The sequence below is a fragment of the Sceloporus occidentalis genome, unplaced genomic scaffold (genome assembly GCF_023333645.1).
Source record: "Sceloporus occidentalis isolate IW3139 unplaced genomic scaffold, rSceOcc1.0.p SCAF_3, whole genome shotgun sequence".
Taxonomy (NCBI): domain Eukaryota; kingdom Metazoa; phylum Chordata; class Lepidosauria; order Squamata; family Phrynosomatidae; genus Sceloporus; species Sceloporus occidentalis.
This window is the reverse complement of record NW_028316983.1, coordinates 221,176,492-221,204,140: the sequence shown is the minus strand read 5'-3', so window position 1 is coordinate 221,204,140 and position 27,649 is coordinate 221,176,492. Positions and strand designations below refer to the sequence as shown.

General features: G+C 39.4%; 1 protein-coding gene across 3 annotated transcripts in view; it reads right to left on the bottom strand.

Moving 5' to 3' along the window:
• Positions 1 to 27,649, bottom strand: part of VPS13B (vacuolar protein sorting 13 homolog B) — a 472,964-nt gene that overhangs the window by 43,996 nt on the left and 401,319 nt on the right. For 2 of the 3 annotated variants that reach the window (XM_089517705.1, XM_089517703.1), the window contains exons 43-49: positions 18,371 to 18,532; positions 10,025 to 10,180; positions 6,653 to 6,916; positions 5,642 to 5,725; positions 5,292 to 5,467; positions 4,481 to 4,651; positions 425 to 626 (exon numbers count right to left, since the gene is read on the bottom strand). In XM_089517705.1, coding sequence (XP_089373831.1) covers positions 425 to 626; positions 4,481 to 4,651; positions 5,292 to 5,467; positions 5,642 to 5,725; positions 6,653 to 6,916; positions 10,025 to 10,180; positions 18,371 to 18,532 — 1,215 coding nt within the window. The remainder of the gene's footprint in view (positions 1 to 424; positions 627 to 4,480; positions 4,652 to 5,291; positions 5,468 to 5,641; positions 5,726 to 6,652; positions 6,917 to 10,024; positions 10,181 to 18,370; positions 18,533 to 27,649) is intronic. The other variant, XM_089517704.1, reaches the window with a different exon arrangement.

The window sequence follows — 27,649 nt, the reverse complement described above, 5'->3', positions numbered from 1 at the left end:
CTTGTGGGAGATGGGTAAACTGAATTAACAGACCTTAGCATAGCCAATGTGATAAGGAGATTATTTCTGTTCTTTCATGGAACTTCCCTTTAAAATTCTTCACTGCTCAGAACATTATTTTCAGAATAGTTATTCTCACATTCCACAGCAGACCCATTTTGACTAGGAGGTACATGGAAAATTCATTGTTTGCCCTGCATTAGAACCAACTGAGTAACTGGAGCAAGATTTTAGGTGGAAATCGTTGGGGGGGGGGGGGAGAAGACGCCTGCCACTGTGTCTAACTTTGAACACCCTGAAAGTTAGTTCCCCTCATCATAGCCCAGTACAGGCCTTATGTCCTTTGATCAGGCTCTGTCCACTCAACATGAAATTAAAGTAACTTCAAACAAAATGAGTATATGAACTTCAACAGTAATCTTGCCTGAAAATTTGGAGGTATCATGGTTTTCCCAGCAGGTATCTGCAGCACGATCTTCTCGCCTTCAAACAGCCAAAGATCCCACTTGGAATGATTGATCAGCAGAGCCCATGGCAGAAGTTCTATCAGCAGCGTTTTCACACATGGCTTCCACACTGACAATTTCACTCGCATCGGGCTATCCCACTGAGTGAGCTGTTCACTGCTGTTTCGAGCAAGATATCAAAGGAGAGATAAAAGAAAACTGTTAATTCACTGGTAAGATTTGCAGTTCTAGCCATTCATAAAGCTTTTGTTATGTTGCAGTGCCTCCCGATAACAGATATGATTCTGAAATACAAAGATAATCTGCTAGGGCAAATCTGCCCCTGATTTAGGGGGGGATTGAAACAGACCTTTATTCAAGAATCAAAAAGCAAAGCATATTTTAAAATAATTGAATCAAAAGTGATAGAAGAACACCATCTGGCATCAAGTCTACCTCCTTGTTTCTTACTCCTACAAAAAATGATAGCAAATATGCTTCCTTGCAAATATGACTTCTATTTTTAATATTTTCATTACCTACTATATGTTGGCATGTTAAAAAAATACTCTGCATTGAAATAGTGGAACAAAAGCACATGTAAATACACCATGAGAACTGAAAATGGAATTCTTGAAAAAAATTGGTCTCTAGAAGGTTCAAAATGTTTTTGTTTGGTCATGAAAGGTTTCACTGACCTGGTCATTTAATTTTACATGTGCCTAATGTTAGCTTTGAATAAAAAGTTAGCTTGAACATGTTCAACTGGTTTTCTTTTTTGTAGTGTAGGAATTTACCCTCTTCTTTTCATGTTATTTCCACTCTGGGTACCAAATTTTCTATTAAAGAAATAATGCCCAGGAATACATCTACTAGTTAACCGAGATATGCATCTATTGCTTTAGATCAGGGATGGGCAACTGTGAAAGACTAAGAGGGGCCTTATTAGCCCTCCAGGAGACCTTGGATGGCCACATCTCCTCCTGCAAAAAAATAATATATTTTTGCCCTCAAATGGGGCTATACTTTTGGGACTTCTTAGAGGGCATTTGAGGCAAAATGTTTTGTTTTGTTTTTAAATCAAAATCTTGCAAAACAAAAGTTAACCCCCTCGGGGCTTCAAACATTGGGGAAATGCCCTCCACACTCCCTAAAATCATTTTTGGACATTTTGGAATAACAACAACAACAACAATAAATGGCCCTGGGGGCTGCATGCAGCCTGCAGATCACACTTTGCCCACAACTGCTTTAGATAGTTTGAAACTAATAAATTTTCAGTGTGTGTGTGTGTACACAAGCATACATACTACCTTTAGTTAGGACATAAAAGTACTTCTAAATCATGCTAAAAGTTTATCTAGACAAGCATCTGGATTCCTACAGTGCTAGTATACTCTCTTTTCATCTCAAAGATTGCCACCATTCGCTCTGAGATACTCCCTCCCGATTCTTCTGCTCATAATCTTCTATCACCTTCACCTAAAAAATTTTCTGTGTTTCCTCCTGCTTCTTTGGATGAACACTCCACACTTCTGAACTCTTCCAAACCTGCAACCTGTTCTCTTGACCCAATTCCCACTCGTCTTCTAATTTCCATAGCTCCCTCTTTTCTCTATATCTTCAATCTCTCTCTCTCTACAGGCTCCTTCCCGTTGGACTTTAAACATGCTCTCATTTCCCCAATTCTGAAAAAACCTTCTCTTGACCCCTCCTCTTTGTCTAGCTATCGTCCGATTTCTCTTCTTCCCTTTCTTTCTAAGGTTCTGGAACAGGTTGTTTATTCTCACTGTCTTGAGTTTCATGAAGCCAACTCCATTCTCGATCCCTTTCAGTCTGGTTTCCGCCCAAGGCATTCCACAGAGACAGCTCTCACTAAGATCTCGAATTACCTTTTACAGGCCAAGGCTAATGGCCTTTACTCTGTTCTCATCCTTCTCAATTTGTCTGCAGCCTTTGACACCGTTGATCACTGTCTCCTAGTTGACATACTCTCTGACCTTGGGTTCTCAGACTCTGTTCTTGACTGGTTTAGATCTTACTTGTCTGGCAGATCTTTTGCAGTAGTTGCAGGTGGTCAGACTTCTTCACCTGTTCCCTTATCTGTTGGAGTTCCCCAGGGCTCTGTTCTGGGTCCCCTTCTGTTTTCTCTCTACACACTGTCCTTAGGTAAACTCATTAGCTCTTTTGGTTTTCCTACCATCTGTATGCCGATGACACCCAGTTGTATCTTTCCACCTCTGACCTTTCTCCAAGGCTTGAACAGCAAGTTTCGTCTTGTCTCACAGCTGTCTCGCAGTGGATGCGCCATCGGCATTTGAGGCTCAACATGTCCAAGACGGAGCTTCTTGTCTTTTCTCCAAAGTCCACCCTTCAACACTCCTTTTCTGTCTCTGTGGACAACATTTCTATTCAACCAGTCCAGCAAGCCCGCAGTTTTGGTTTTATCTTTGATTCTTCTCTGTCGTGTATCCCGCAGATCCAGACCACAGCCAAGGCTTGTAGATTCTTTTTATACAATATTGCCAAAATCCAATCATATCTCGCTGCCTCTACTGCCAAGATTCTGGTCCATGCCCTAGTGGTCTCACGACTTGATTTCTGTAACATCCTCCTGGCTGGGCTTCCTCTTTCCTACCTCCGTCCGTTAATTTCTGTCCAGCATTCAGCTGCACACATTATCACATCCGCCCACCGCTCTGACCATATCTCTCCTTTGCTGGCATCCCTTCACTGGCTCCCCCTCCCCTTCTGTATTCAGTATAAGCTCCTGCTGTCCACGTTTAAAGCCCTCCATGGGCTGGCCTCTCCTTACTTATCAGACCTTATTTCTTATCACCTTCCCACTAGGGCCCTCCGTTCTGGTAGTCAAGGTCAGCTGTCCCAGTCCAGGATTTCCTCTGCCCCATCTCGGATTCGCCCCTTTTCACTTGCTGCCCCTCACTCCTGGGACCTTCTTCCCTCGCGAGCAAGGGCCATCACTTCTTTAACCAGCTTCAAAACGGAGCTGAAGACCGTCCTGTTCAGAGAAGTGTTCCCAGGCATTGCGTGATTGTCACTTGCTATTTGATGTTCTTTTTTGTTGCCTGTTTTACTGAACCATTTCCTGTATTGCTATGTATTTTATATTTATTATCCTATTATTTCTTAGAATGTATGCCATAGGCAGGTTTACTCTTTTACATTTATTGTTTTTATGTGCAGCGCTGTGCAAATGTACAGTGCTATATAAATAATAATAATAATAATAATAATAATAATTGTACTTTTCTTTTGTTTAGTACTTTATTGCATAAATTAATACATATAAAGTCTAGTGCAGTTTATTATTGCTATCATTTACAAAACTGTAATGAAGAGGGCAGCCTTCTGTTATTTGCTGAACTGGAACTGCAGTGCCAGTGTCTTAGGCAGAAACGTAGCTTTCAAGAACTATTATTATTATTTATTATTGTACTGTATTTATATAGCACTATAGATTTACACATCACTGTACATACAAACAATAAAATTGATAAAAATGAAACCTGCCAATGGCGTACATTCTACAAAATACATATAAAACAATAGATAATAATACAAAATAATAATAATACAAACTATGTGATCCTTACACTATAAGACCACTTTTCCTGAGATTCTGATGTCATTCTGTATTGCAACTTTGTTGGAATGTATTGGCGTTATCATGCTTTGTTATCATGGGAAGGTTTTTTGTGTCAAGTGTGAAAACTGGTTCATCTTGCACAGTACTATCACAACTGACTAGAACCAGCTAGCAAGGTATCTGTGGAGGGTCCTTCCCTATGTACATGCCAAGAATTGAACTTAGGTTTTTGTACTCTGCTTTAGCTCTAAGCTATGGCTCTTCCCTGCCAAATTAACAGACTAGTAGATAATTAAAGAATATACAGAAAAATAAAATACATAATATTAAATCATTCAACAAAAACGCTGTTTCAGACATATAATTGGCAGATTTTTCACTGTGAACAATACTTCTCCAATGAGAAGCAGTTAACAAGACACAGTACCTGACAAAATCCTTCTTCGTATAAGGCCATACAGACTGAGGGGGGCTGCCAAATCCATAGAAGTCAGCAAGTATTTCATTTGCAGTGCCACTTGTATTTGATTTGGTGGCTATCTGCTTAATAAGGGTTGTTGAGATAGGAACGGCACATTCAGATGGATCATCTTCTTCCCTGTCATAAGGATACAAAACAAAATAGGTGTGGTTTTCATTATACACCTTTATTTCAAAAAGCTTTATGTATGCTTTGCAGTATTGGTGTCCGACCTAGTATTTGCAAATGATGTTGGAATACAGTTCTCATAATCTCTAGATAATATGGCCTATTATCAGACACAATTAGAGTTTCAGGCCAAAAGCATATGGGGAACTAAGTTTGGGAACCACTGCTTTGAGAAGTGGCATTGTTAGCCCCTGTCCAAGACATGGACAATTATGAGAAGACTTTGCATTAGCTGGAGCTACTCTATAATCAAACATACTGAGGAATGAAGAGTATCCAATTCTGAACTTCCACTGGTGAAACAGTTCAATCCATCAAATGGGACAAGTGTAATCTTCCATGTGCCTTCAGGCTGTTTCTGACTTGTGGCAACCCTAAGGTGACCCTATCATGGGGTTTTCATGGCAAGATTTGTTCAGAAAGGGCTAATATTCCATGTACACTCCAAAATCTCTAGAGATGGTCTGGCTTGTGTGGCGGCCAGTAGGGGCAGGTAAGGGGAATTTTTCCCCATGTGTTGGTACTGCAGGGGCAGTGCAATGGTAAATCTAGGCCAATGTTTTTAACAGGAAAAACCTTAAATATATACCTGGCTTGGAAGGTCAAATGATGAGTTAAATCTGGTTCTATGTTTTGCAATGGTTTTTCTTGCCCTTTTCCTGGAATCATTTGTATTTCGTTCAGTCCCAGGCTCCTTTTCTCTAAATGTATGATGATGGGATCAGGAAGATGGCTTCTCATGATAAAAAGAGGGCTGAAAACAATCTACAAAATCAAAAGAGCAGAACAATTTCAGCATTACGCTTGGATTGCTCCATCCAGCTGCAGCATTCCAGCTATAACAAACTGTCAATAAATCTCTGTTCAGGGTCAATCTGACCGTAATTATTTCAGCACATAAGAGGTAAGATCAATTTGGACAATGAGGAATGTACTCACAATTCGTTGCTCCACTTGAGAATTGGCCTCTAATGTCAAAACCATACACCAAACATAAATTATGGAGCTGTTTGAGGATGGCACCTGCAGACAGAAAGAAAGACAGGAACTTGCTGAGGTTACTGTAGCCTCACAGAACTAAATATTTTATATCATCATCCACAACAAAAGACACAGTGCCAATTAGAAAGAAGACCAGTTTCTCTCTGCTTTTTGCATATTATTTTTAGACACTATATAGGCCACTGGATTTAGGACCCAAAATCAGATGTGGAACTATTTACACAATTAGGAATTGAATAATTGTGGGGTGTGTTTTGGTTTTGGGTTTTTTCTGGAAGAGTAAATATCAGGCACCCAAGATGTATCGGAACTCTGGCAGGGAGTGTATAGGCAGCTTCAACTCTCTGCTATCAATCTTGTTCTGAATCAAGGGCTACAATCTTCCTGTTTGCTCAGAGAGGAATCTCCACCGGCACCAATTCAATCTTTTCTCCCAATGAAAATAGAAGGTGCAGGGCTGCAATTCTAGAACACAGAAGGGAATAAAAGGTTAATGTCCTCTACTATGGTCTCAATTTAGAAGAGGGTTCAGGTCCACTGTTTACTAAAAATAGAATCCATGCAATTGTGTCAATGGTGCCATGTCTAGTTTTGATCCTCAGAGGAGGAGTGAGAAATGTGTGGTTCTCCAGATGTTGCACTGCAATTACCCTTAAGCCTAGCCAGCACAACCTATTTTGTGGGATGGTAGGAGCTGCAATACAATAACATCAGAAGAGTCATACATTCTTTATGTCTGACTTAGATGATATCCCTTCCTTAAAACAGGCAAGTGGATGGAATCTATCTATCTCATTCTATGAGACATCACAGTACCATGACAGCACATCACAGGTAATGAGTCTAACAGTGGGTAGTGCTTAGTCAACCATAATCCTAGCCTTTGGCTAAGAAAGAATATTATAACCCAGACAATTAAAACCTTTTACAAAATATTTACTTGCATACCTGGACAACGGTGCTATATTCAGTGTGTTTAGACTCAAGTGATACATCTCTTGACCAGTCTTCATCTCCTTTAGCCTTCACACTCAATTCTGTTAGTTCATTGTTTTCTAGGACATAAGATGGCAGCTTCTGTTTAGGTGCAAGACAGTCAAAATGCTCCTTCACAACTGCCTGTCCATCTTGTCCAATATAATGCTGCACAACTTTCACTTCAATGCTTTCAGACAGGTAACTGCATACAATTTGTCTTCCACAAATGATAATCTAAGTTTTAAAAAATGCAAACACAAAGACATATTATACAGAAATCAAATCCTACTATGAAACACCAAATGTACAAATTATCATGTATATTTTATGGATATTCATGCAGACATAAGGCTCCTGTCAATATAATGATCTCTGTCAGATAAACTATTTTTTATCATATGGAAAAGAAGCCTTGTGTTGCATGCTCCCTCCTTGCTCCTCCTTTGTGTGCCTGACTTTGAGGAAAATATTAATAATAATAATAATATGTTTTATTTATAGACCGCTATTCCGCGATGATCATAGCGGTGTACAGTAAAATCGTTAATACAATAAAAATACAGTTAAAGGAGGGAGAAGTCTCATCCTTCAGGCAGTCCAAGATGTTGCTGGTCTGCCTGATGGCTCCCTCTGAGGCCGAGATGACAGTTGAGGAGGGAGGGGCCTCTTCCTTCAGGTAGTCCCTGATGTTGCTGGTCTGCCTGATGGCTCCCTCTGAGGCCGAGATGACAGTTGAGGAGGGAGGGGCCTCTTCCTTCAGGTAGTCCCTGATGTTGCTGGGTCTGCCTGATTGCTCCCTCTGAGGCCGAGATGACAGTTGAGGAGGGAGGGGCCTCTTCCTTCAGGCAGTCCAAGATGTTGCTGGGTCTGCCTGATGGCTCCCTCTGAGGCCGAGATGACAGTTGAGGAGGGAGGGGCCTCTTCCTTCAGGCAGTCCAAGATGTTGCTGGTCTGCCTGATGGCTCCCTCTGAGGCCGAGATGACAGTTGAGGAGGGAGGGGCCTCTTCCTTCAGGTAGTCCCTGATGTTGCTGGTCTGCCTGATGGCTCCCTCTGAGGCCGAGATGACAGTTGAAGAGGGAGGGGCCTCTTCCTTCAGGCAGTCCAAGATGTTGCTGGGTCTGCCTGATGGCTCCCTCTGAGGCCGAGATGACAGTTGAGGAGGGAGGGGCCTCTTCCTTCAGGCAGTCCAAGATGTTGCTGGGTCTGCCTGATGGCTCCCTCTGAGGCCGAGATGACAGTTGAGGAGGGAGGGGCCTCTTCCTTCAGGCAGTCCAAGATGTTGCTGGGTCTGCCTGATGGCTCCCTCTGAGGCCGAGATGACAGTTGAGGAGGGAGGGGCCTCTTCCTTCAGGCAGTCCCTGATGTTGCTGGTCTGCCTGATGGCTCCCTCTGAGGCCGAGATGACAGTTGAGGAGGGAGGGGCCTCTTCCTTCAGGCAGTCCAAGATGTTGCTGGGTCTGCCTGATGGCTCCCTCTGAGGCCGAGATGACAGTTGAGGAGGGAGGGGCCTCTTCCTTCAGGTAGTCCCTGATGTTGCTGGTCTGCCTGATGGCTCCCTCTGAGGCCGAGATGACAGTTGAGGAGGGAGGGGCCTCTTCCTTCAGGCAGTCCCTGATGTTGCTGGGTCTGCCTGATGGCTCCCTCTGAGGCCGAGATGACAGTTGAGGAGGGAGGGGCCTCTTCCTTCAGGCAGTCCCTGATGTTGCTGGGTCTGCCTGATGGCTCCCTCTGAGGCCGAGATGACAGCTGAGGAGGGAGGGGCCTCTTCCTTCAGGCAGTCCCTGATGTTGCTGGGTCTGCCTGATCTCTCCCTCTGAGGCCGAGATGACAGTTGAGGAGGGAGGGGCCTCTTCCTTCAGGCAGTCCCTGATGTTGCTGGTCTGCCTGATGGCTCCCTCTGAGGCCGAGATGACAGTTGAGGAGGGAGGGGCCTCTTCCTTCAGGCAGTCCAAGATGTTGCTGGGTCTGCCTGATGGCTCCCTCTGAGGCCGAGATGACAGTTGAGGAGGGAGGGGCCTCTTCCTTCAGGCAGTCCCTGATGTTGCTGGGTCTGCCTGATGACTCCCTCTGAGGCCGAAGTTGTTAAACCACACTTCCTTAAACTTAGAAACCTACTTTAAATGGTACTTTCAAAAGCAGTCTACAAAATTAGGATCAGATTACTACATCTGAAATAGGTCATTAGGCCATGTGTGTGTATATATATGTTCCTTCAAGTCACCTGTTATCTTATGGTGAGCCAATGAATTTCATAGGGTTTTCTTAGGCAAGAAATACTCCAAGATAATTTGCCATTGCCTTCCTCTGAATATAGCCTAGCAACATCTGGCCTTCCTTGGTGGTCTCCCATCTGAATACTAAACCAGCCTGACTTCACTTAGTTTCCAAGATCAGATAGGAATGTTTCAATATAAAACTATAAATGCCACCATACATAAAGAAAAACTAAAATTTCAGAAACCACGAATTGTATCCCATTTTTATTTCTTTCATTTCAGTGCAAAACCTATTCCACTTGTGCAAGTCATAGTGCAAACAGCTTTGTTACTCATTATAGCTTTGTGAGATTGTGGATGAACACGAGAATTGGACAATTAAGAAACAAGATAGGAAGAAAATCAATTCATTTGAGATGTGGTGCTGGACAAGAGTGCCGAGGATTCTGTGGACAACCAAAAAGACAAACACATGGTCCTAGAGCAGATCAAGCCTGAACTCACCCTGGAAGCCAAGATGATGGTACTTTGGCCACATCATGAGAAGAGAGGACTCATTAGAGGGGGAAAAAACCCCCAATAATGCTGAGAAAGGTGGAGGGAAGTAGAAAGAGAGGAAGGTCTCATGCTAGATGGATGGATTCTATTAAGGAGGTCAGGTTTATGAATTTTCAGGACCTAAGTAGAGCAGCAGAGGACAGGGAGCCTTGGAGATGAATCATTCACAGGGTCGCCATGGGTTGAGATCAACTTGAGGACAGTTAGCAACAACAGCAAATAGCTTCATTATGCGAAGGCCTCTTTGCACTGCTTAAACCATCACTGGAGAACAATGATACCTCTAAAACCTTTTACACTGGTATTTTGTCCACTTGGCCTAAAATATAGGGTTAATGTACATACAATAAACTGGTGGGATTGTTACAATCTAAAACCAGCATTGTTTTCAAAATAGTTTTATTTGGTTTATTCAGATACCAAGAATTGCCAACATGTATCAGCATGCTTGTTTCTATTACTGGGCACAATTATCGTTAGTGGCATCTGCAGGTAACTTACTTTAAATGGAAAAAAGAATCACTGTGTAGAAAATCATCATGTACTGCACACATAAGAACACTTACTTGTTTTTGCACTCCATTGAGTGGCTGGACCTTGATAATAAGTGATGCTGTCCTTCCCTTGTACTGAATAGTTCTAATAAATGTTCCTACATTATCTATACTAAAAGGTTCAGACCACCGCCAATTTCCCCAACCTTCAATACAGATATGTAGCAGCTGAAAATGACAAACAAAAACAAAAGCAAACAATTAGAATTTAACTAATTAACTAATATAACAATTAGCTATGTTTATAGGAAAAGAAAACAAAACAAACCTATATTGCTTGGAAAAGTACTGAAATTAATAAACATGTTTACTATCTTTAACTGGAAAAATAAACAAGCTGTATGACTCATGGACGCCTCTTTGCTCGAATGCCAAGGGCCTAGATAATCATGCATTCTATATTTAATAAAGTAAATAACTTTCAGTCCTGAAAAGTAAAATCTTACGCATAACTCTACTATTTTAAGAGAGGCGAATTTGCACAGGTAAGAATGAACCAGGCCTACCATGCAGCTTTTTATGCTGATACCATCTACCTATCTATCCATCAAGAGTGTTACAAATCTTATATCCTTGGAATGCTAGAATCAAATCAAAACAAAACATGAAGCTTTACAAAAAGGAGATAAGGAACCCTTCCCCACACACAGCAAGGACAATGAATCAAGGTTAATGGACCAAACATTCAAATTATGGTTTTTCCAGTGAAGTTTGACATTGGCCTTTAAGAGAGAGCCACAATAACAAACTGTTAAGATGCTACAACCCAGTAGCCTCCTGGCAGTTTTTGTTCTCCTCAGCACAAAATTGCATGTAAAACAAACATGTCCAAAGCAGTGGGTGGTTTTTGAATTACAACAGTTAGGCCTTGACTCCTAACACAAATATACAAGATAATAAGTACCCTGAGGGGAAAATGTACTCTGTGACATAAAAGCCTCTGATAGCTTTGATATTTAAATCTTAGTCACAGAATAAAGTAAAACTGCCATAACTGAAACCAAGTTGCTTACAGCTGCCAAGCTGGGATGCCACATACTGCAGAAAATACGAGAGAGAAAAAGCTGCCGAACCTGGAAAGAAGCACTGTTGCTGGAAAAACAAAATGGAGGTGTGGCTGATCCCACTTACCAACACACTAAAAATGTTTAACTCCAAAATTATATGCTTTGGATTAAGATGTAATTGATAATAATGAGTCGGAGCACAAAATTTTCTCTCTGGAGCACTCCCTCCCATCTTGTATAAACGGCTAGTTCATTCACTGAGTTATCATGAAGAATATGCTGTCAGTTTTCATCTGACTTAATAATTTTCTGACTTTGCATCACAATGATTTGCATGCATTTGAAATGAAGCAAGAAATATTATGAAAAGCAAAATAGCCATCCCATGGTGGAAATCCCTACCATCCCCCCAGATGTATGAAATTACTCTCAGTCCCTCCGGTAAAACGTTTTCACAGTAGGCAGTGAGAATACACAAAAACTAACAGTTCATTTCAACTGTGGCTACACATGAAAAAGAAAATGCATATTTGGACGCAATGGCTTGTGAGGAGTTTGTTGTGTCAGAATGTGGACCAACACATGCTGTTGTCTGAAGTGAAGGACCAGTTGCCGCTTCTCTCCAAGTCATATACAGGTTGGGCTGCCAACTTTTTTCCTATGCCAAATTTTATACTGTCACATCTGTAGGGCAGGAGCTTTGCCCCTTGTACCTTACACGATCCACACTGTTGATGTTATAGAGACAAACAGAAAAACAAACTGTAGTTAAAGTCATATAGTCTGTAAAGTTGGTATAACTCTGAGTCCATCCTTTTCTCATGTATCTCTTTGGATTAATGCTCCAAAAATGTGAAAATCATTTGTATATATCATGCCATTGTGTAGCACATCTGCTGTCAGGCTGATATTCACTATATCAGAAAATAAATGTTTATGGTGGGATCACCAACAGCTGTGATACTGGGTTTTAGTGTTACAATCCCAGTTCTTCCTTTGCCATGAAATACCTTGGTGCAAATGTCTAGGATCAGTTTGCTGGAATGGGAGGTGAAACAGCACATAGATTTTTTTGGGAGGGAGTTGGGTTTGTCCATAATGTCCATTACAGTTGTGTTTTACTCAATATTTAATTTGACTTGCCTGTGCTATTTCTAGTTCAAGCTGCAAAATTTAGTTATAAGAAAATTGTTTATAGACCACTTGCTCCTGGGAATCATTCCATTATTAATGGAAGACAGTTGTGAGAAGTTGTGAATGCTGTGATCAGTACTGGATCAGGGATCCATGTTAGACAGTGCTGCTAAATTTAAAGGCCTACTTGCAAATAATAAAACAAAGCACAAAAAGCAAAAGGACAATCTGAAACCTGTGGTCTGGAGATAATAAGCATGAGTGGTTTAAAACGAATGGTGATTTTACTATGATGGTATTTATAGCTAGGTGTATAATGTCCTTGATAAGACTTACAGATAGTATGAAGTACTCTAAATAGAGTAGGGAAAAGGACAAGAGAGCATTTCTTTCATACAAGCCAAAGTCATATATGCAGTCTGTACTTTGAATTTGGAAGTTCATGATCAGGAATACTAAAAAGATCAGGTCTCAGGATAGGGGAGATAGTTGCAGTGGATATACATAGTACACAGAACTTAAATGTATTACTTTTTAAAATTTGTGGCCCTGCTGGCTTTGGATTCTGAATGTTATTAGTTCTGGTACAGCATATGCTGAAGAGATTGTGGAAAGTCAAAATAGGAATTCCTGGACTACAAACCCCAATAGTATAAAACAGTTTCATATTTTTATAGGTTGATGCCTCTTTCATATTAATCTCAAACTGTAAGATACTATAGTGACACAAAGACACTATTTGGCTGCAAGACAGCTGCAGAAGACACTCAACTACATTTCAAAATTCAAGAGTCCCATTTAAGTTCATTGTGCTTCACATTTCTTTACCTTTTGGAGAGCAAAATGGTTTCTGCTTGGTACATTGCCTCCAATGATGGAATGTTGGGTTTAATGCCAAACACCAACTGATGCTGCCTCCTATTTTCACAAACTTGACTTCCAAAGGACCTCTTACTATGCCAAGCTTTCATGGGACCATGAAATCATAATTGCATTTTGAATTTATCAGGCATTTTACCTGTTTTGTAACTGCTAAACTGAGTAGAACCACATACTCAAAGATCTCATCAAGTAAGGTCAAGAACTTACAGCAAGCAAGTGGTTGAATTAAAAAAAAGTATACTTGAACCATCATCCACAAAATAAATGAAAATTCAACCAAATATAATGAATGATTCAGAAGCAGGACCTTTATAGAAGGAAAAGAATGAAAAGGAATGGATAATCTGAGAAATTCCAGGGTTCCTCCCCCCACCAAAATCCCTCTTACTCATTGTGATTTTTAGAGGGTGTGTAAAATATGAGATATTAAAACACAACTTCTTTTTACTACTGCTGTAAAGTAACTATTAAATAAAAGATTTATTCTTGAATGCAGTGTTTTAATTCTTTTTATAAATTTACATCTGAAGCAAATATGTTTTGAGGTTTTAGCTTCATACCACCACAGCAAAACCAAAGGAATTTTAAGGCTTCTTTCATTTATTTTTATTATGTATTAAAAAGGGTAATTACAACACCTCTCTTCAACTTTAATCAGTAAAAGAAAAATTAAGACTTTAAATGATATGAATGTTAATGAAACCCAATCCTTTGAAAACTATTTATTTTCATTTAACTGGGCTGCTTTGCCATAGTAAAAAAAACATTTTTGCAAAGGTTAAATAAAGTATTTTATGGCAACCGCTGCTGCTTAGTGCCTGTGTAACAAGAAACATGAGCTCACCAAAGTTCTGCAAGTGAGTTTTCTCCCAGTAAGGGAATGCGGTATCTGAGACCTTGTCCTAACTCATTTTATCCCCAAGTGTGAGTCAAGCAAGTCAAACATGAACTAATGCCTAGAGGAAAGTCCCGGAGTCCAAAAGTATGGATTATTTCATATTTCACATTTATCTTACAATCTGCTCTCAGAGTTCTTAAAATTCACTAACTTGGCAAGATGAGAATTATCAGGAGGAATGAAATAGCTTAAAAACTATGAAGTCATTTACCATTCCATTCATCTGACACTTGCATGGCTTGTCCATGCTTGGGCACTATTCTGACCTTTGGATAATGAGTTCCTCAAAACCCATTCCAGTAATGAAACAATTTAGGAAGGTGCTGCATTATAACACACACAACAAACTGACATTCTAATGAAGTTGCATTCATTTCTTTTGCATATAAACATAGTCTATATGAAACATTAAAGTATTTGCTTCTTTGTTTATCCAAGGAGATAAAGCATCAAGCTGTTTGCTGTTCTTTCCAAGAAATACAACACCACAACTTCTTGTTTAGGTTTTAATTTTACACACTGCACCTAGAATCAAGTGTAGTGAATCTGTAATATTTAATTTATTCTGTGTAAAAGCGCTTTATGTTCTGGCAACCTGTCAAGCTACCCAAATGTTTCATTTCTATTTCTAAACTCTATTGTTCTGGGAGATACAATACAATGTAAGTAGAACAATATTTATTCAGAAGAGTATTACCAGACATATGCTGGGGTGGAGGCAGCAAGATTCTACAGTTATTTATTTGGGTTGTTCTTACTTGCCAGATCTTAATCTGAAGATGATAAAGTTTCAGAAAGCCAAGCACTACTGCCCTACAAGTGACAGAAGCTGCCCACAGTTGCCAATCTGCCTTTTGCTTTCCAATTTTCTCCCTCTTTGCTCCATTCTGTGTGTGTGGGTGCATGTGTGCATGCCTGTTGATTTATGGCAATGTTTCATAGGGTCTTCTTAGACAAGAATACTCAGAAGTGGTTTTGCTAGTTCCTTACTCTGAAATGTAGCCTACAGCACCTAGTATTTACTGGAGGTCTACCATCCAAGGTCTCACCAGGGCTGACCCTGCTTAGCTTCCAAGATCAGACAGGATGTGGTGTTATTTCCGCCAGGTGATTAAAAAATTCCTTTATCCTAAGGCTTTTTAATGCCTGCCCAGCCCTCTTCCTTTCCTGTTCATCCTCTGTTTAGCTAGACTTTTTTTAGCAACATCAGCACTGGGAGCATGGTAAAGCACTTCTGGTGTTAAGCTGCAGCAGCATGTCTGCAGTGAGCAACACAATAAACAAAGCTTAAGTTGGGAATGGGTGGAATTACACTTTAGATCAGTGTTTCCCAAACGTTGGTCCTCCAGACGTTTTGGACTTCAGCTCCTAGACTTCCTTATGGTTGGCCAAACTGACTAAGGTTTCTGGGAGGTGAAGTCCCAAACATCTCGAGTACCAAATTTTGGGAAACACTGCTTTAGACAATCATACTGTAGCCATGTGATTCTGCCAACAACAGGCAAGGTAAACAGCCACTGGCTCCAGAATCCTTTGTTGAGCATGTGTGCACAGAGAAACAGACGGAAAAGAGATCAGATAAATTTTCCTTACCAGTTATCACTAGCATGCCAAAAATCCCCATAGATTTACAAGTCTGGCCACCAAAATGGAAACCATTAAGAAAAATTGAGGTTTGTGAAAGAAAAACTCATCTAAAAACCTACAAGTGGTTTCTAGATTATTCAAGTTTTTTTGTTTACATATGCAAGATCTACCTGACCTGGTTGCTTCATTTTACATGTGTATATTTTTAGCTTTGAAAGAAATGTTTGCTGAAACATGTTGAGCTGCTCTTCTTTTTCATTGCATAGGAACCTATCCCTGTACTTTTCATGTTATTTCTGCCTCTGTTACATTTTCTGTTAAGTAAGCTATGCCCAGGATCATATCATGTTCATTAACTGAGATATACCTGTACATTCAATTTCTGTATTTTCAATTTCATGTTTTGCAATTTCTAGCTTCCTCTGATACCATGCTTTTCACATTCTATGTTCCTATTATGTGTTTTGTGCAGATCTGTACTGTTGTTTCACATCTCAGCAGCTGGACATCCTTTGGCATGAGTCATCAGATATAAAGTTGGCCCTCCATATCCACACTGCATGTATCAACTGATTAAAACACCCACGGCTTGAAAATATTGTTTTGAAAAATCCAAAATCCAAAAATCCAATTTACTTACTAATTGATTAATTTAGAGAAACCTAATTATAGCGATAGCAATAGCAATAACAGCTTCATTTATATTCTGCTTCATACTGCACTAATAGTCTCTAAGCGGTTTACAACTGTAAGCTAATTGCCCCAAACAAGTTGAGTACTCATTTTAGCGACTTCGGAAGGATGCCAGGCTGAGCTGACCCTAAGCCCTTGGCTGGGATTGAACTCACAACTTTATGGTTTGTGAGTGAATGGCTGCAGTACTGGCATTTAACCACTGCACCACCAGGGCCCCTACTTATTGGATAGAACTCAAGCCTTTGCCACAGATCAGAATTTGTGGCAAGAAAAATGTCACCACAGATAGTCTAGAACATCTTAATAAGCCTTAATATGGAGAGTCTAGAAAAACAACAGCAGGAAATCTTACCACTTTGTAAGTTTGTCATCTATTGGCCTATTACTGTGATCCTAGGTTGGTGTGACATTATATCTATGAGTGACACACCTACCAGTTCCATTTCTTTTTGCATTGGGCACTGTCTAACGTGTCAGAAGGACAGGTTTATTTTTAAATTTTATTGATGTGTTTTTAATTTGATTTTCTTTCATCACTATAATTTTTAAGTTACGTTGTTAGCCACCTTCAACATGATTTCTAGTAGAAATAGAGAATGTATTTAAGAAAAACCCACAATATTCTGAAAAATACCTATTTAATTAAGTCTCTTACAATGAGCAGACGATCTTTTCTAGCATGCCCACTAAATCCTGCTCCACATTCCCCTTTGTAGCCTAAAGAAGAGTCCCCATAAATTTGAAAGGTTGTTCAATACTTTATAACATTTCTGCAATTGTCATGATGTGGCTTATTTCTTTATTTGCAAAGGATCACCACATTTTTGTATGTAATTTCTCCCACTTTTACTAAGACATCCTTCTCTTTTTGTTTAAGTATGCGGTGTCTTATTTGTTTGTTTGCAAAGAATAATAATGTGTACATGATTGTTACCTCTTTTTTTTTAAAAAAAGAAAATTCTGTAGGAATTTTCCTTTCTTTATATATTTGTAGGGAAATAAAGTTTTACCATGTGACAGTAGCTTCCCAGGTTTAGAAATAATAAAAAAAAATGTCAAAATGAGAACAGTTAGTATTATATTAAGAACTTCAAAGTTTACAGGTGTGTTGCATAATTTTAACCCTGGCAAGCTGGAAGGTAATAGCTCACCCAGAATAAGGACTCTCTCCTATTGATTTCGCTTAAGACTTTTCCCCTCATCATCACATACATCACTTCTCCTGCCGAATCTGGGACTTCAGTCCTGATTATCCTGGAAGTACATTAGCAGCAGCAATGCAATATGGGAATGGGGACTTGGTGACACTATTCTTTATAGCTGCTACTTCAGAATTTGCAATATTCCCACAAACACAATCTCCTTGAATAGTTTTTTTTTCTGCCTGTGTTTGACAGCACATTTTGGAGATCCTCTTTCCTAAATATGTCCCATTGTTTTTGCACTACAAGCGCAAGAAACAAAAAGACAAAGCCAAATGCTAGATGTGTTTGATTTTTTCATATTACTTCACAGAATAAAGGAATGAAGGAATTAACCAGAAAAAAAACCCCTGGGTAGGTTGCATTGTTTGAAGACCCTACATCAGGTCTTTTTGTTCATGTAATTCTATAAAAGCAAGTGAAAAATAGACACAGATTCATCCCATGTTGATTTCTATGCATATCTATGAAATCCACAAAAATTGTGAAGGGATTATCATCTGTGGAGAATATCAATGCTCTTATAGAACAAAGGAGCCTATTCTACATATGATTATGTTCCTTCAAACACTATTTTTGTGGTTTAACCTTCAATTTTAGGATGCTTTAATTGCAAAAGAACTTTGTGCTGACATTGGATCAACATCCAAAAACCTGAAGACTAATCTCTCCCCTTAAATTGCTGTGTTCTGTTTCAGAAGCCTAAAGTTCTTTTTTTAAAATTGGAAAGGGTACGGGTACACAGTTCCAAACTTGAATGAAATCTAAACACTTCTGGGTTTCCTCATCCTTACTGTTTATCTTTTGTGTCTCTTGCAGCTAAAGCATGTGACCCCAGCTGGAATCTGGGAGGCTACAGATAGCTGGATGCATGAATAAAAACCAGAATCAATTATTAAAACACCCTCCAGTTTTAACAATTGTTGCACTTGTAAGGCTTTTTCTCACATACCTGTGGGGACTTGTGAGAACGCCAGCTGTACTGGTGACTGTGAAGGCTAGCCAGCAAAACATTTTCGTCAGTATCCACCTGGCCAAACCGCAGTGTCTCCTGTGTGTCATTACAGATTACAAAATGGCTGAAGACCAATTCTTCTGCCTCGGGGCACTGGTTCTGAAAGGAAAAGAATATGAAAGCCAAACAAGTATCAGATTAATTGCAAGATGTTTGGCAGCTGTCTGCCCAGTGGCGAAAGTTCCTACACCAAAAAAACCTCAATTGTCACAAGGTTTTCTAGAAGGTTTTCTTTCCATATCCTAAATGGCAAAGCAATTTATGGGTCCCCAAAATGTATTTTCATTTATACCTCTTGAACTGTAAACCACAAACAACCAAAAAGACAATGGAATCTCAACTTTTAAAAGATTGTTTGAATTGAATCAACAGCTCCACATGTGTTGGAAATAACATACCATTTATACTACAGACAAATGTTCTGAATTGATATTTTAAGATTTAGTGTGACGTTTTAGAAAAATAAATTCTATTTAGGAGACCTTTTTAAAAAACTTACATCATTTAGTCTCATTTTCCGATTTGGTTTTTTCTTTTTCTTTTTGGTTATAGGTTTAGCCTAGGAAATATTTCAAGAAATACCATTTAAATTAAAGTAGTAAGTAAGTTTCTCTGTTTGTGAGAATGTCGGAGAGGATTTAAATTACCAAATTTTTTCTTTATGTAGATACAGGAAGATTGTAGTAGGCTTCAGGAAGTCAATATTTGTGATAGTGGTGGTTATGTCCAAGTTTATGTTCTGGTGTATTAGGTTATCTATTACTGTATGTTAGTCACAGTCATATGAGTGGGGGGTAGGGGATTTGGTGTTTAGAGTTTCATTGTAACAATATATGTACGTCTTTGTATGTAAGGTGTAATTTTAGATGTGTATAATGTTTTTTATCAATAAAACAATAAAAAAACTTACATCACAACAGCAATATTGAAATTTGCATTTAGCTACTGACATTTAATTACATACATACACCCAAATATGCTCCCCTAATTTAAAGCAGAAATGTCAAATATTAAAACGTCAAGCTTAGGTTTCACTTTGTTTTTTAAAAACTGACTTCACTTCATGAACTGGGCTTAGCCATACTGTTCACAGAGAGATTCTGGAATGCTCTGTTGCACTGATGTAAGCAAATAAAACATAGTCACGTCCATTTGTGCCAGGATGTGTGAAAACATGTTAAAGTGCTCAGTCAGTTTTTTGTAGGGAAAGGATAAACAGATTGTGTTTTCCCATCCCATGATGTTAACAGAGTGTTTCAAACATGACAAAATAGCAACCATTCTGAAACTTATGTAAATAATTGGTCAACATATTCTTCTATTTCATGACAATCATCAACACCACACATTTTTGGATACTCTTTTTTGGAGAAAAAAATGATCTTTATTTTTCTCCTGGCAGTAACCATTATAATATTACCCTGGCAGCTGCATGGACAACGGCTGTGGATAAACAAGAGGAATCAGTAGACTAGAACAGGCAAATCCATGTACTTGATAAAATAAAAGTCTGAAAATAACAATGGAGCCCCCTAAAGTTGAAAACAAATCTTGAAGACTACTGAGACACAAGCTTCATCCTTTATAATGGAATTACTTTATCCCAAAATGCTTCAGCATTCTTGTTCTTGTGCCAAAGTGCATATGAAACAGGAAACATGGAAACGAAAGATAGTTTTGCATATCCATGAAATTTCTTTCAAATAAATTATATATGTCTGATATTTAAACCTCAATCCAGCAGTCTCAACCAGAGGAGAATCAACAGAATCAATGAAACTTACACGAGTGTAAAAACCTCACACTGACTCAACAGGTCTATTTAAAGAGGAACTAATGAATGGATTTAGGCCTGAAAGTATTATGCTACTCTCAATCTACTCTCAAAATTCAATTTAAAATAGTGGAAGTATGTCACTGCCATCCTACGTCAGTAATTTGTACTTGGTTTCAATCTTCACTGAGTGATCAGACCGAAGCAAAGAGCACACTGGATAGCTTTCCACCAGTTGCAACAGACTTAGTCCAAAGTTCATACATTAGGAGTCTTGTACAAATTACTAAATCCTCAGAGATTCATTAATCCAGGTCATACTTTGAATTACAATAATAATTTCAAGCCAGTAGAAGAACACATGGCAACACTGTAACAAGTCCGTTAACAAGTTTCTAACCCTACCACTTATGCAAGATGTTTCTATCCTGTTACTTTATTAAATAAAAGTCTAATTTCATGACGATCACCTATCCAATAAAGTAACATATCATATTATTTCACTCTTACTCCTGTCATTCTATTCACTTTATATTTTTCTTTGTCTTTTTTGTCTCCCTCTGACCATATCTCTTCTGTTTGGTTGCTTGTCAGCTTTGTTATGGTTTTCACTCTTAGAGCTGGACTTATTTCCCAGTGTCCTTTTCTTTCATAGCATCTTCTTCCATGACCAACAGACTGGATCTTTCCTTGTTTACAATTACTTTAAGGATCTGTCAGCAAAATGCCAATGAGCTCATAGCAGCATATAAAAGCAAGGGTGAGGGCCAGCTCTCTTTAGCTAGCCAACACTTTCTTGGCCACTGGTTTTTCACAGAGCTCACTTTGGTAGCTGCTGCTGTCAACACTTCACTTTGACAAACATGAAGGGCCAAATGTTCAGTTCTTAGGTGTGTAAAGTATGTGATCCATTAATTTTTCAGAGTTATGCAAAATTATCCTTGGATACATACATTAACATCTGTATGAAGCCTGAATATCACCAAGAAGAACTTGGTTTCTATGACAACTGCATAAACAAATGTTTATACTCCATTTTCCATTATGTACTTTAAAAAAAAATCAAACCCTGCATTCCTGTGTTTTCTCAGCATTTCTCCTTGGCGTCATTACTTTCTTTTCCATAGAAAGAATAAAGGAATGGAGAAAGGGGAAGCAATCATATGAAAATCTATTTTGTATTCTTCCCAGCTAGACCATTTCTATATCCTTAGTCTTTTCTTTTATCCTCTATTTGTAGTACATATCTATACCCACTCTATTTACTACTCCTGCTCAGTAACAGTTCTCAAGGTAGCTTGGGTAGAGCTGGATATAAAGTCAGTCTCATTTGGAACTTCCAGACTCACAGGATCTTTGCAATAATATCATCTAAAATATTTAATCTGACACCGTTCTCATTAAGATGCTCCACACAGAAAAAGTCAACAGAATGACCAAAGATCCATGTTTTATAAGAAGTGAATTGTACTACTAAGCATCTATATGTATGGCGTGCAGTAGTATTTGGAGAAAGCAAGACTGACATTCCTGGTGTCACTTCAGAGCATAGTTTGTTTTGGCATTCTCTAATGGTGGATCTATGACTTTGTATTGTCAGATTGCCATACCCACATGCTCAGAGAAGTACCCACAAACATGGATTTTCTTGTTCCAGATTTATAAAATATTCTTCTAAAAAGAAAGGATTTAACATCTAAAGATCTTTGTATGTTAAAGTAAAACAAGAATATATAACATATTTCACCCCCTAAGGCAGTTATCTACTGGATTTTCTTGTTAAATTTGTAGACAGAGGGACTGGAAGCATAGCACTGCAAGATGTTTAAAATTTATCTCAGTGGAATAGGTCGATTTGAAGTTTTATTGTCAATTTACTGATGTAAAGAAAATAATATGCTATTTTTACAGTAGATAATTATATATGGAATGTTTCAGTGGCAACAAGAACCATAAAGAGATGGGAAAATGCTTTCAAGTAGTATATTGAAGAGAGATTCCACACTTTAGTATTACTCATCTTTTCTATGTTGCATTGATATTATGTAATTGATAAATGTAGATATTTATGTGTAGCACTATGCCAGAGCACATGTGCTGTGTATCTGTGAAGTTCTCACTGCTGGATGGTGCCAAATGTATATGGAGCCTCCTAAGTTGAGAGGGTTAGAAGGGTCATCTTTGTAAAGCACTATACACTTCTGCTCCAAAACTACCATCTGGTAAAAAGAGTGGCTTCCAGGAATACAGCAGTTTGCTATTCCTAACCTAAAGAACAGAAACAGAACAGTCTGCAAAATGTTAAGCACCTGTTGGAGGCTGTAAGAGACTGGACCTTCATGGTACAAATCAAGGGTCATTCTAGCCTATAGTGCAATCAGTGTGTCCAGTGTCTAGCTACTAGCAAAGATGCAGTCTCTCAGAATAAGTTCTATAGATTTATAAACTGCACTTTTGTACTTAGCTGTGGAATCTTTTTGATGAAGAAGGTGGTTAAGAAATAAAACAAGTAGGTAATAAATATATGCATAAATTTGAAGTTCAATTGGTGACACTGTAATTTCACCTTGTTTTATTTACTGTGAGGCCATTCCTCCCTCCCCTTTCTTTTGGTCAAACTGAGATTTACTGTAGTTTTGGACAAAATGAGAGTAGAGAATTATTATTGTTTTTCCACAGAATAAGCAACAATCCCTCTGCACGCTTCTCAAATTTGCTGTAGAGTCCTTCAACTCTTCAGAGCATATCTGGGGTGAGTGGGTATGGGAAATTCTGTCAAGAATGAGAAGGTGGACACAACCCAACATCCTAATCCATTCTGACCGTACAAAATAGATCTCTTCCTTGGACGCTAGAATTCTTATGTTTTCTTAATTAAATTGGTCAAGGAACAAGAAATGGGAACCTATACTTGTATATCCTCAGCAAATATTTCCATACGTAGTGGATTAAAGGAGCAGTAAGAAGTCTGGGTGAGTTGTGGAACTTCACATTCCACATCACATTTAGTGAAATTCTCAGATAAAAAGACAGTTATCAGAAACTTCAGTTTCCCATAACAAAAAAGCAGACAAAGCTCATTACACCCATTGGCTTTGTAAATGATTTTGATCCATCTTAACCCAACATCTTAGATTCTCTCCCCTCCCCCAAACTGGTAACCCCAAGATGTGTACAACTACAAATACCATCATCTGCAGCCAGCATGACTTGGTAGACATCATGTGAGATGCAGTGTGTGTGTCATGTTGAGTAAGGATGACTGGTACTCTCCTAGTTAGTAAGAAGAGTATATGTGCTGAGCTTTAGTCACTACATTCAAAGAAACTAAATTAGTCAAATGGGCTTTCAACAGGAATAATGCTACATGATTGACTACATAAGAATAAAAAACATAGGAGCCTAAAATGCGAGTTTACAGAATAAAACATATAAAAATGAAAAGACTCAACAGCAGGCAGCCCCAGCTGTCTATGGCAGAGCAGCTTTAGAGAAATAGCACCACCATCCTCTCAACAAGATTCCTAGTTCTCTATTTGGGAAATCTAGAGAATTTCAGATATTTTTGTGAGAAATGAAAGGGAGAAAAACAAACCAAATATACTCCTGAACTATAGACTTTCACTCAACATACAGCTCTCTTTTCATTTATGTTTCTAGTTACAGAACTTTCTTGTGGGTGTAGTGAACAACATGTTGAACTGAAACAAAGAGACCCAATTTGAAGTCCACATAGATCCATTAAATTTATTGGGTGGGTTTGAACAACTATTACCTTTCACCTTGTCTACAGGGCTATTGTAAAGCTAAAGCTCTATGAATCCTACTCTAAGTTTGCTTGAAAGAAGGCTGGAATAAAATAGGAATATTTGCTATAATGCTCTGTGACCTAAAGCTGCCATGCCTTCTTGAAAAACTAGCCTCCTTCCTGTTGTTTCTGGAACGATGTTTTGAAATGTTTTCACCACTGGAAACATTTTGGACATATCAAGATGCAAGATTCTGAGGAATGAAGTCCTTATCTTTCAAAAGAAAAATACTACACTATTTACAAAGGTAGATACCATAGTTGAGTTGCGTTGTCCCTCTGCACATGGACTCATTGGGCTTAATTCTCTATTTTTCTTCATCTGTGCAGCACAACATGCAAGATGTAACTCAGACCTGGAGCATATTTTACCTTGCTCTGCAGCCTCTTGAACCCTATAAGGTTGTGCATGTGACCATCAGCACAACTCCTGACTTTAAACTTATCATAGAATCATAGAGTTGGAAGAGACCACAAGGACCATCCAGTCCAACCCCCTGCCATGCAGGAAATCCAAATCAAAGCATCCCCAACAGATGGCCATCTAGCCTCTGCTTAAAGACCTCCAAGGAAGGAGACTCCACTACACTCCGGGGGAGTTTGTTCCACTGTCGAACAGCCCTTACTGTCAGGAAGTTCTTCCTAATGTTGAGGTGGAATCTCTTTTCCTGTAGCTTGCATCCATTGTTCCGGGTCCTGTTCTCTGGAGCAGCAGAAAACAAGCTTGCTCCCTCTTCAATGTGACATCCTTTCAAATATTTAAACAGGGCTATCATATCACCTCTTAACCTTCTCTTCTCCAGGCTAAACATCCCCAGCTCCCTGAGTCGTTCCTCATAGGGCAAGGTTTCCAGACCTTTCACCATTTTAGTCGCCCTCCTCTGGACACGCTCCAGTTTCTCAATGTCCTTTTTGAATTGTGGTGCCCAGAACTGGACACAATATTCCAGGTGGGGCCTGACCAGAGCAGAATACAGTGGCACTATTACTTCTCTTGATCTAGACACTATACTTTTATTGATGCAGCCTAGAATTGCATTGGCCTTTTTAGCTGCCGCATCACACTGTTGACTCATGTTTAACTTATGGTCTACTTGGACTCCTAGATCTCTTTCACATGTACTTTCATTCAGCAATGTGTCTCCCATCCTATATCTGTGCATTTCATTTTTCTGCCCTAAGTGCAGTACCTTACATTTCTCTGTGTTGAATTTCATTTTGTTAGCTTTGGCCCAGCTTTCTAGTCTATTCAGATCATTTTGAATGTTGGTCCTGTCCTCTGGAGTATTAACTATTCCTCCTAATTTGGTGTCATCTGCAAATTTGATAAGTGTGCTCCCAATTCTGTCATCCAGGTCATTGATAAAGATGTTGAATAACACTGGGCCCAGGACAGAGCCCTGTGGGACCCCACTGGTCACTTCCCTCCAGGAGGAAAAAGAGCCATTGTTGAGCACCCTTTGGGTTCGGCCGGTCAACCAATTACAGATCCATGTAACAGTTACTTTGTCTAGCCCACATTTTACAAGCTTGTTTGCAAGAATATCATGGGAAACCTTGTCAAAGGCCTTACTGAAATCAAGATATACTATATCCACAGCATTACCTTCATCTATCAAGCTGGTAATTTTATCAAAGAAAGAGATCAGATTTGTCTGGCATGACTTGTTTCTCTGAAACCCATGTTGACTTTTTGTGATTATGGCATTGCTTTCTAGATGTTCACAGACTCTCTATTTAATGATCTGCTCTAGAATCTTTCCTGGTATTGATGTCAGACTGACTGGACGATAATTGTTGGGATCCTCTTTTTTCCTCTTTTTGAAGATGGGGACAACGTTTGCCCTCCGCCAGTCTGCTGGGACTTCTCCTGTTCTCCAGGAGTTCTCAAAGATTATTGCCAATGGCTCCGATATTACATTTGCCAGTTCCTTTAGTACCCTTGGATGTAGTTCATCTGGTCCTGGAGACTTATATTCATTTAGATTAACAAGGTATTCCTCTACTATCTCTTTACTTATTCTGTGCTGAAATTCCCCTATTCTGTCCTCTGCTCCATTATCCTCAGGTTGAGCACCCTTTGCCTTTTCTGAGAAGACTGAGGCAAAGAAGGTGTTGAGTAATTCTGCCTTTTCTCTGTCTTCTGTTAGCATTTTGCCATCTTCTCCACGCAGTGGCCCTATCGTTTCCTTCTTCTTCCTTTTGCTGCGGACTTATCCAAAAAAGCCCTTTTTGTTGTTCTTAACCTCTCTAGCAAGCCTGAGTTCATTCTGTGCTTTAGCTTTTCTGACTTTACCCCTGCACATGCCTGCTATTTCTTTGAATTCCTTTTTTATGATTTCCTCCTTTTTCCATTTCTTATACATGTTCCGTTTCAAACTTAGCTCGGTTGAAAGTTCCTTAGTCATCCATCCTGGTTTCTTGAGACACCTCCCATTTTTCTTTCTCACTGGAACTGTTTGAAATTGTGCCTTCAGTATCTCTCTTTTGAGAAACTCCCATCTGGTCTGAACTCCCTTCTCTTTTAGTATTTCTGACCATGGGATCACCCTCAATACTTCTCTAAGTTTACTGAAATCCGCTCTCCTAAAGTCTAGAATGCGTGTTTGACGATGCCTGGCTTCTCCTCTCCATTGTATAACAAACTCCAGGAGAACATGGTCACTTCCACCTAAGGATCCCACCACTTGCACCCCATTAACCAAGTCATCCTTGTTGGTTAGGATCAGATCCAAAATAGCTGACCCCCTTGTTGCCTCTTCCACCTTTTGGACCATGAAATAGTCTTCCAGGCAAGTGAGGAATTTGCTAGACCTTGAGGATCTGGCTGAGTTTGACTTCCAACAAATATCAGGGTAGTTGAAGTCGCCCATCACTACTACATCTCTCTTTTCTGACTGTGTGGTCATCTGTTCTAGAAAGGCATCATCCAATTCCTCCGTCTGACTTGGGGGTCTGTAGTAGACTCCCACCATAACATCCTTGTTGTTTCCCTCCCCTTTGATTCTTATCCAGATGCTCTCCACCTGGCTTCCATGATTGATGTCCTGGATCTCCTCACTGGTGTAAATATCTCTGACATATAGTGCTATTCCTTCTCCTTTCCTGTTTGGCCTATTTCTCTTAAACAGGTTATACCCCTCTATTTCCACATTCCAATCATGAGACTCGTCCCACCAGGTTTCAGTGATGCCTATTATATCATATTTGCTTTGCTGTACTAGGAGTTCAAGTTCATCTTGCTTATTTCCCATGCTCTGTGCATTAGTGTAGAGGCATCGCAGACCAGGGGTCCCATTTACTTTTTGTTTGTGCAAGTTTATTTGCCTCCCACTGTTGGATCCTTGCACTTTTTTTCTTGTTTCCTCTATGTCTGTTTGACTATTTTCTCCAGCCCTTTCGCCTTCCTTAATATTGTCTCCCTTCCCCTCGGAACTCAGTTTAAAGCCCTCCTGATCAAGTTCTTGAGACTGTTGGCAAAAACATTTCTTCCAACTGGTGTGAGATGCAACCCGTCCATTGCAAGAAGTCCCTCCTCATGGAACCGCAGCCCATGATCAAAGAATCCAAATTGTTCTTGGCGGCACCATCTGTGAAGCCAGTTGTTCACATCCACTATTTTCCTCTCCCTTCC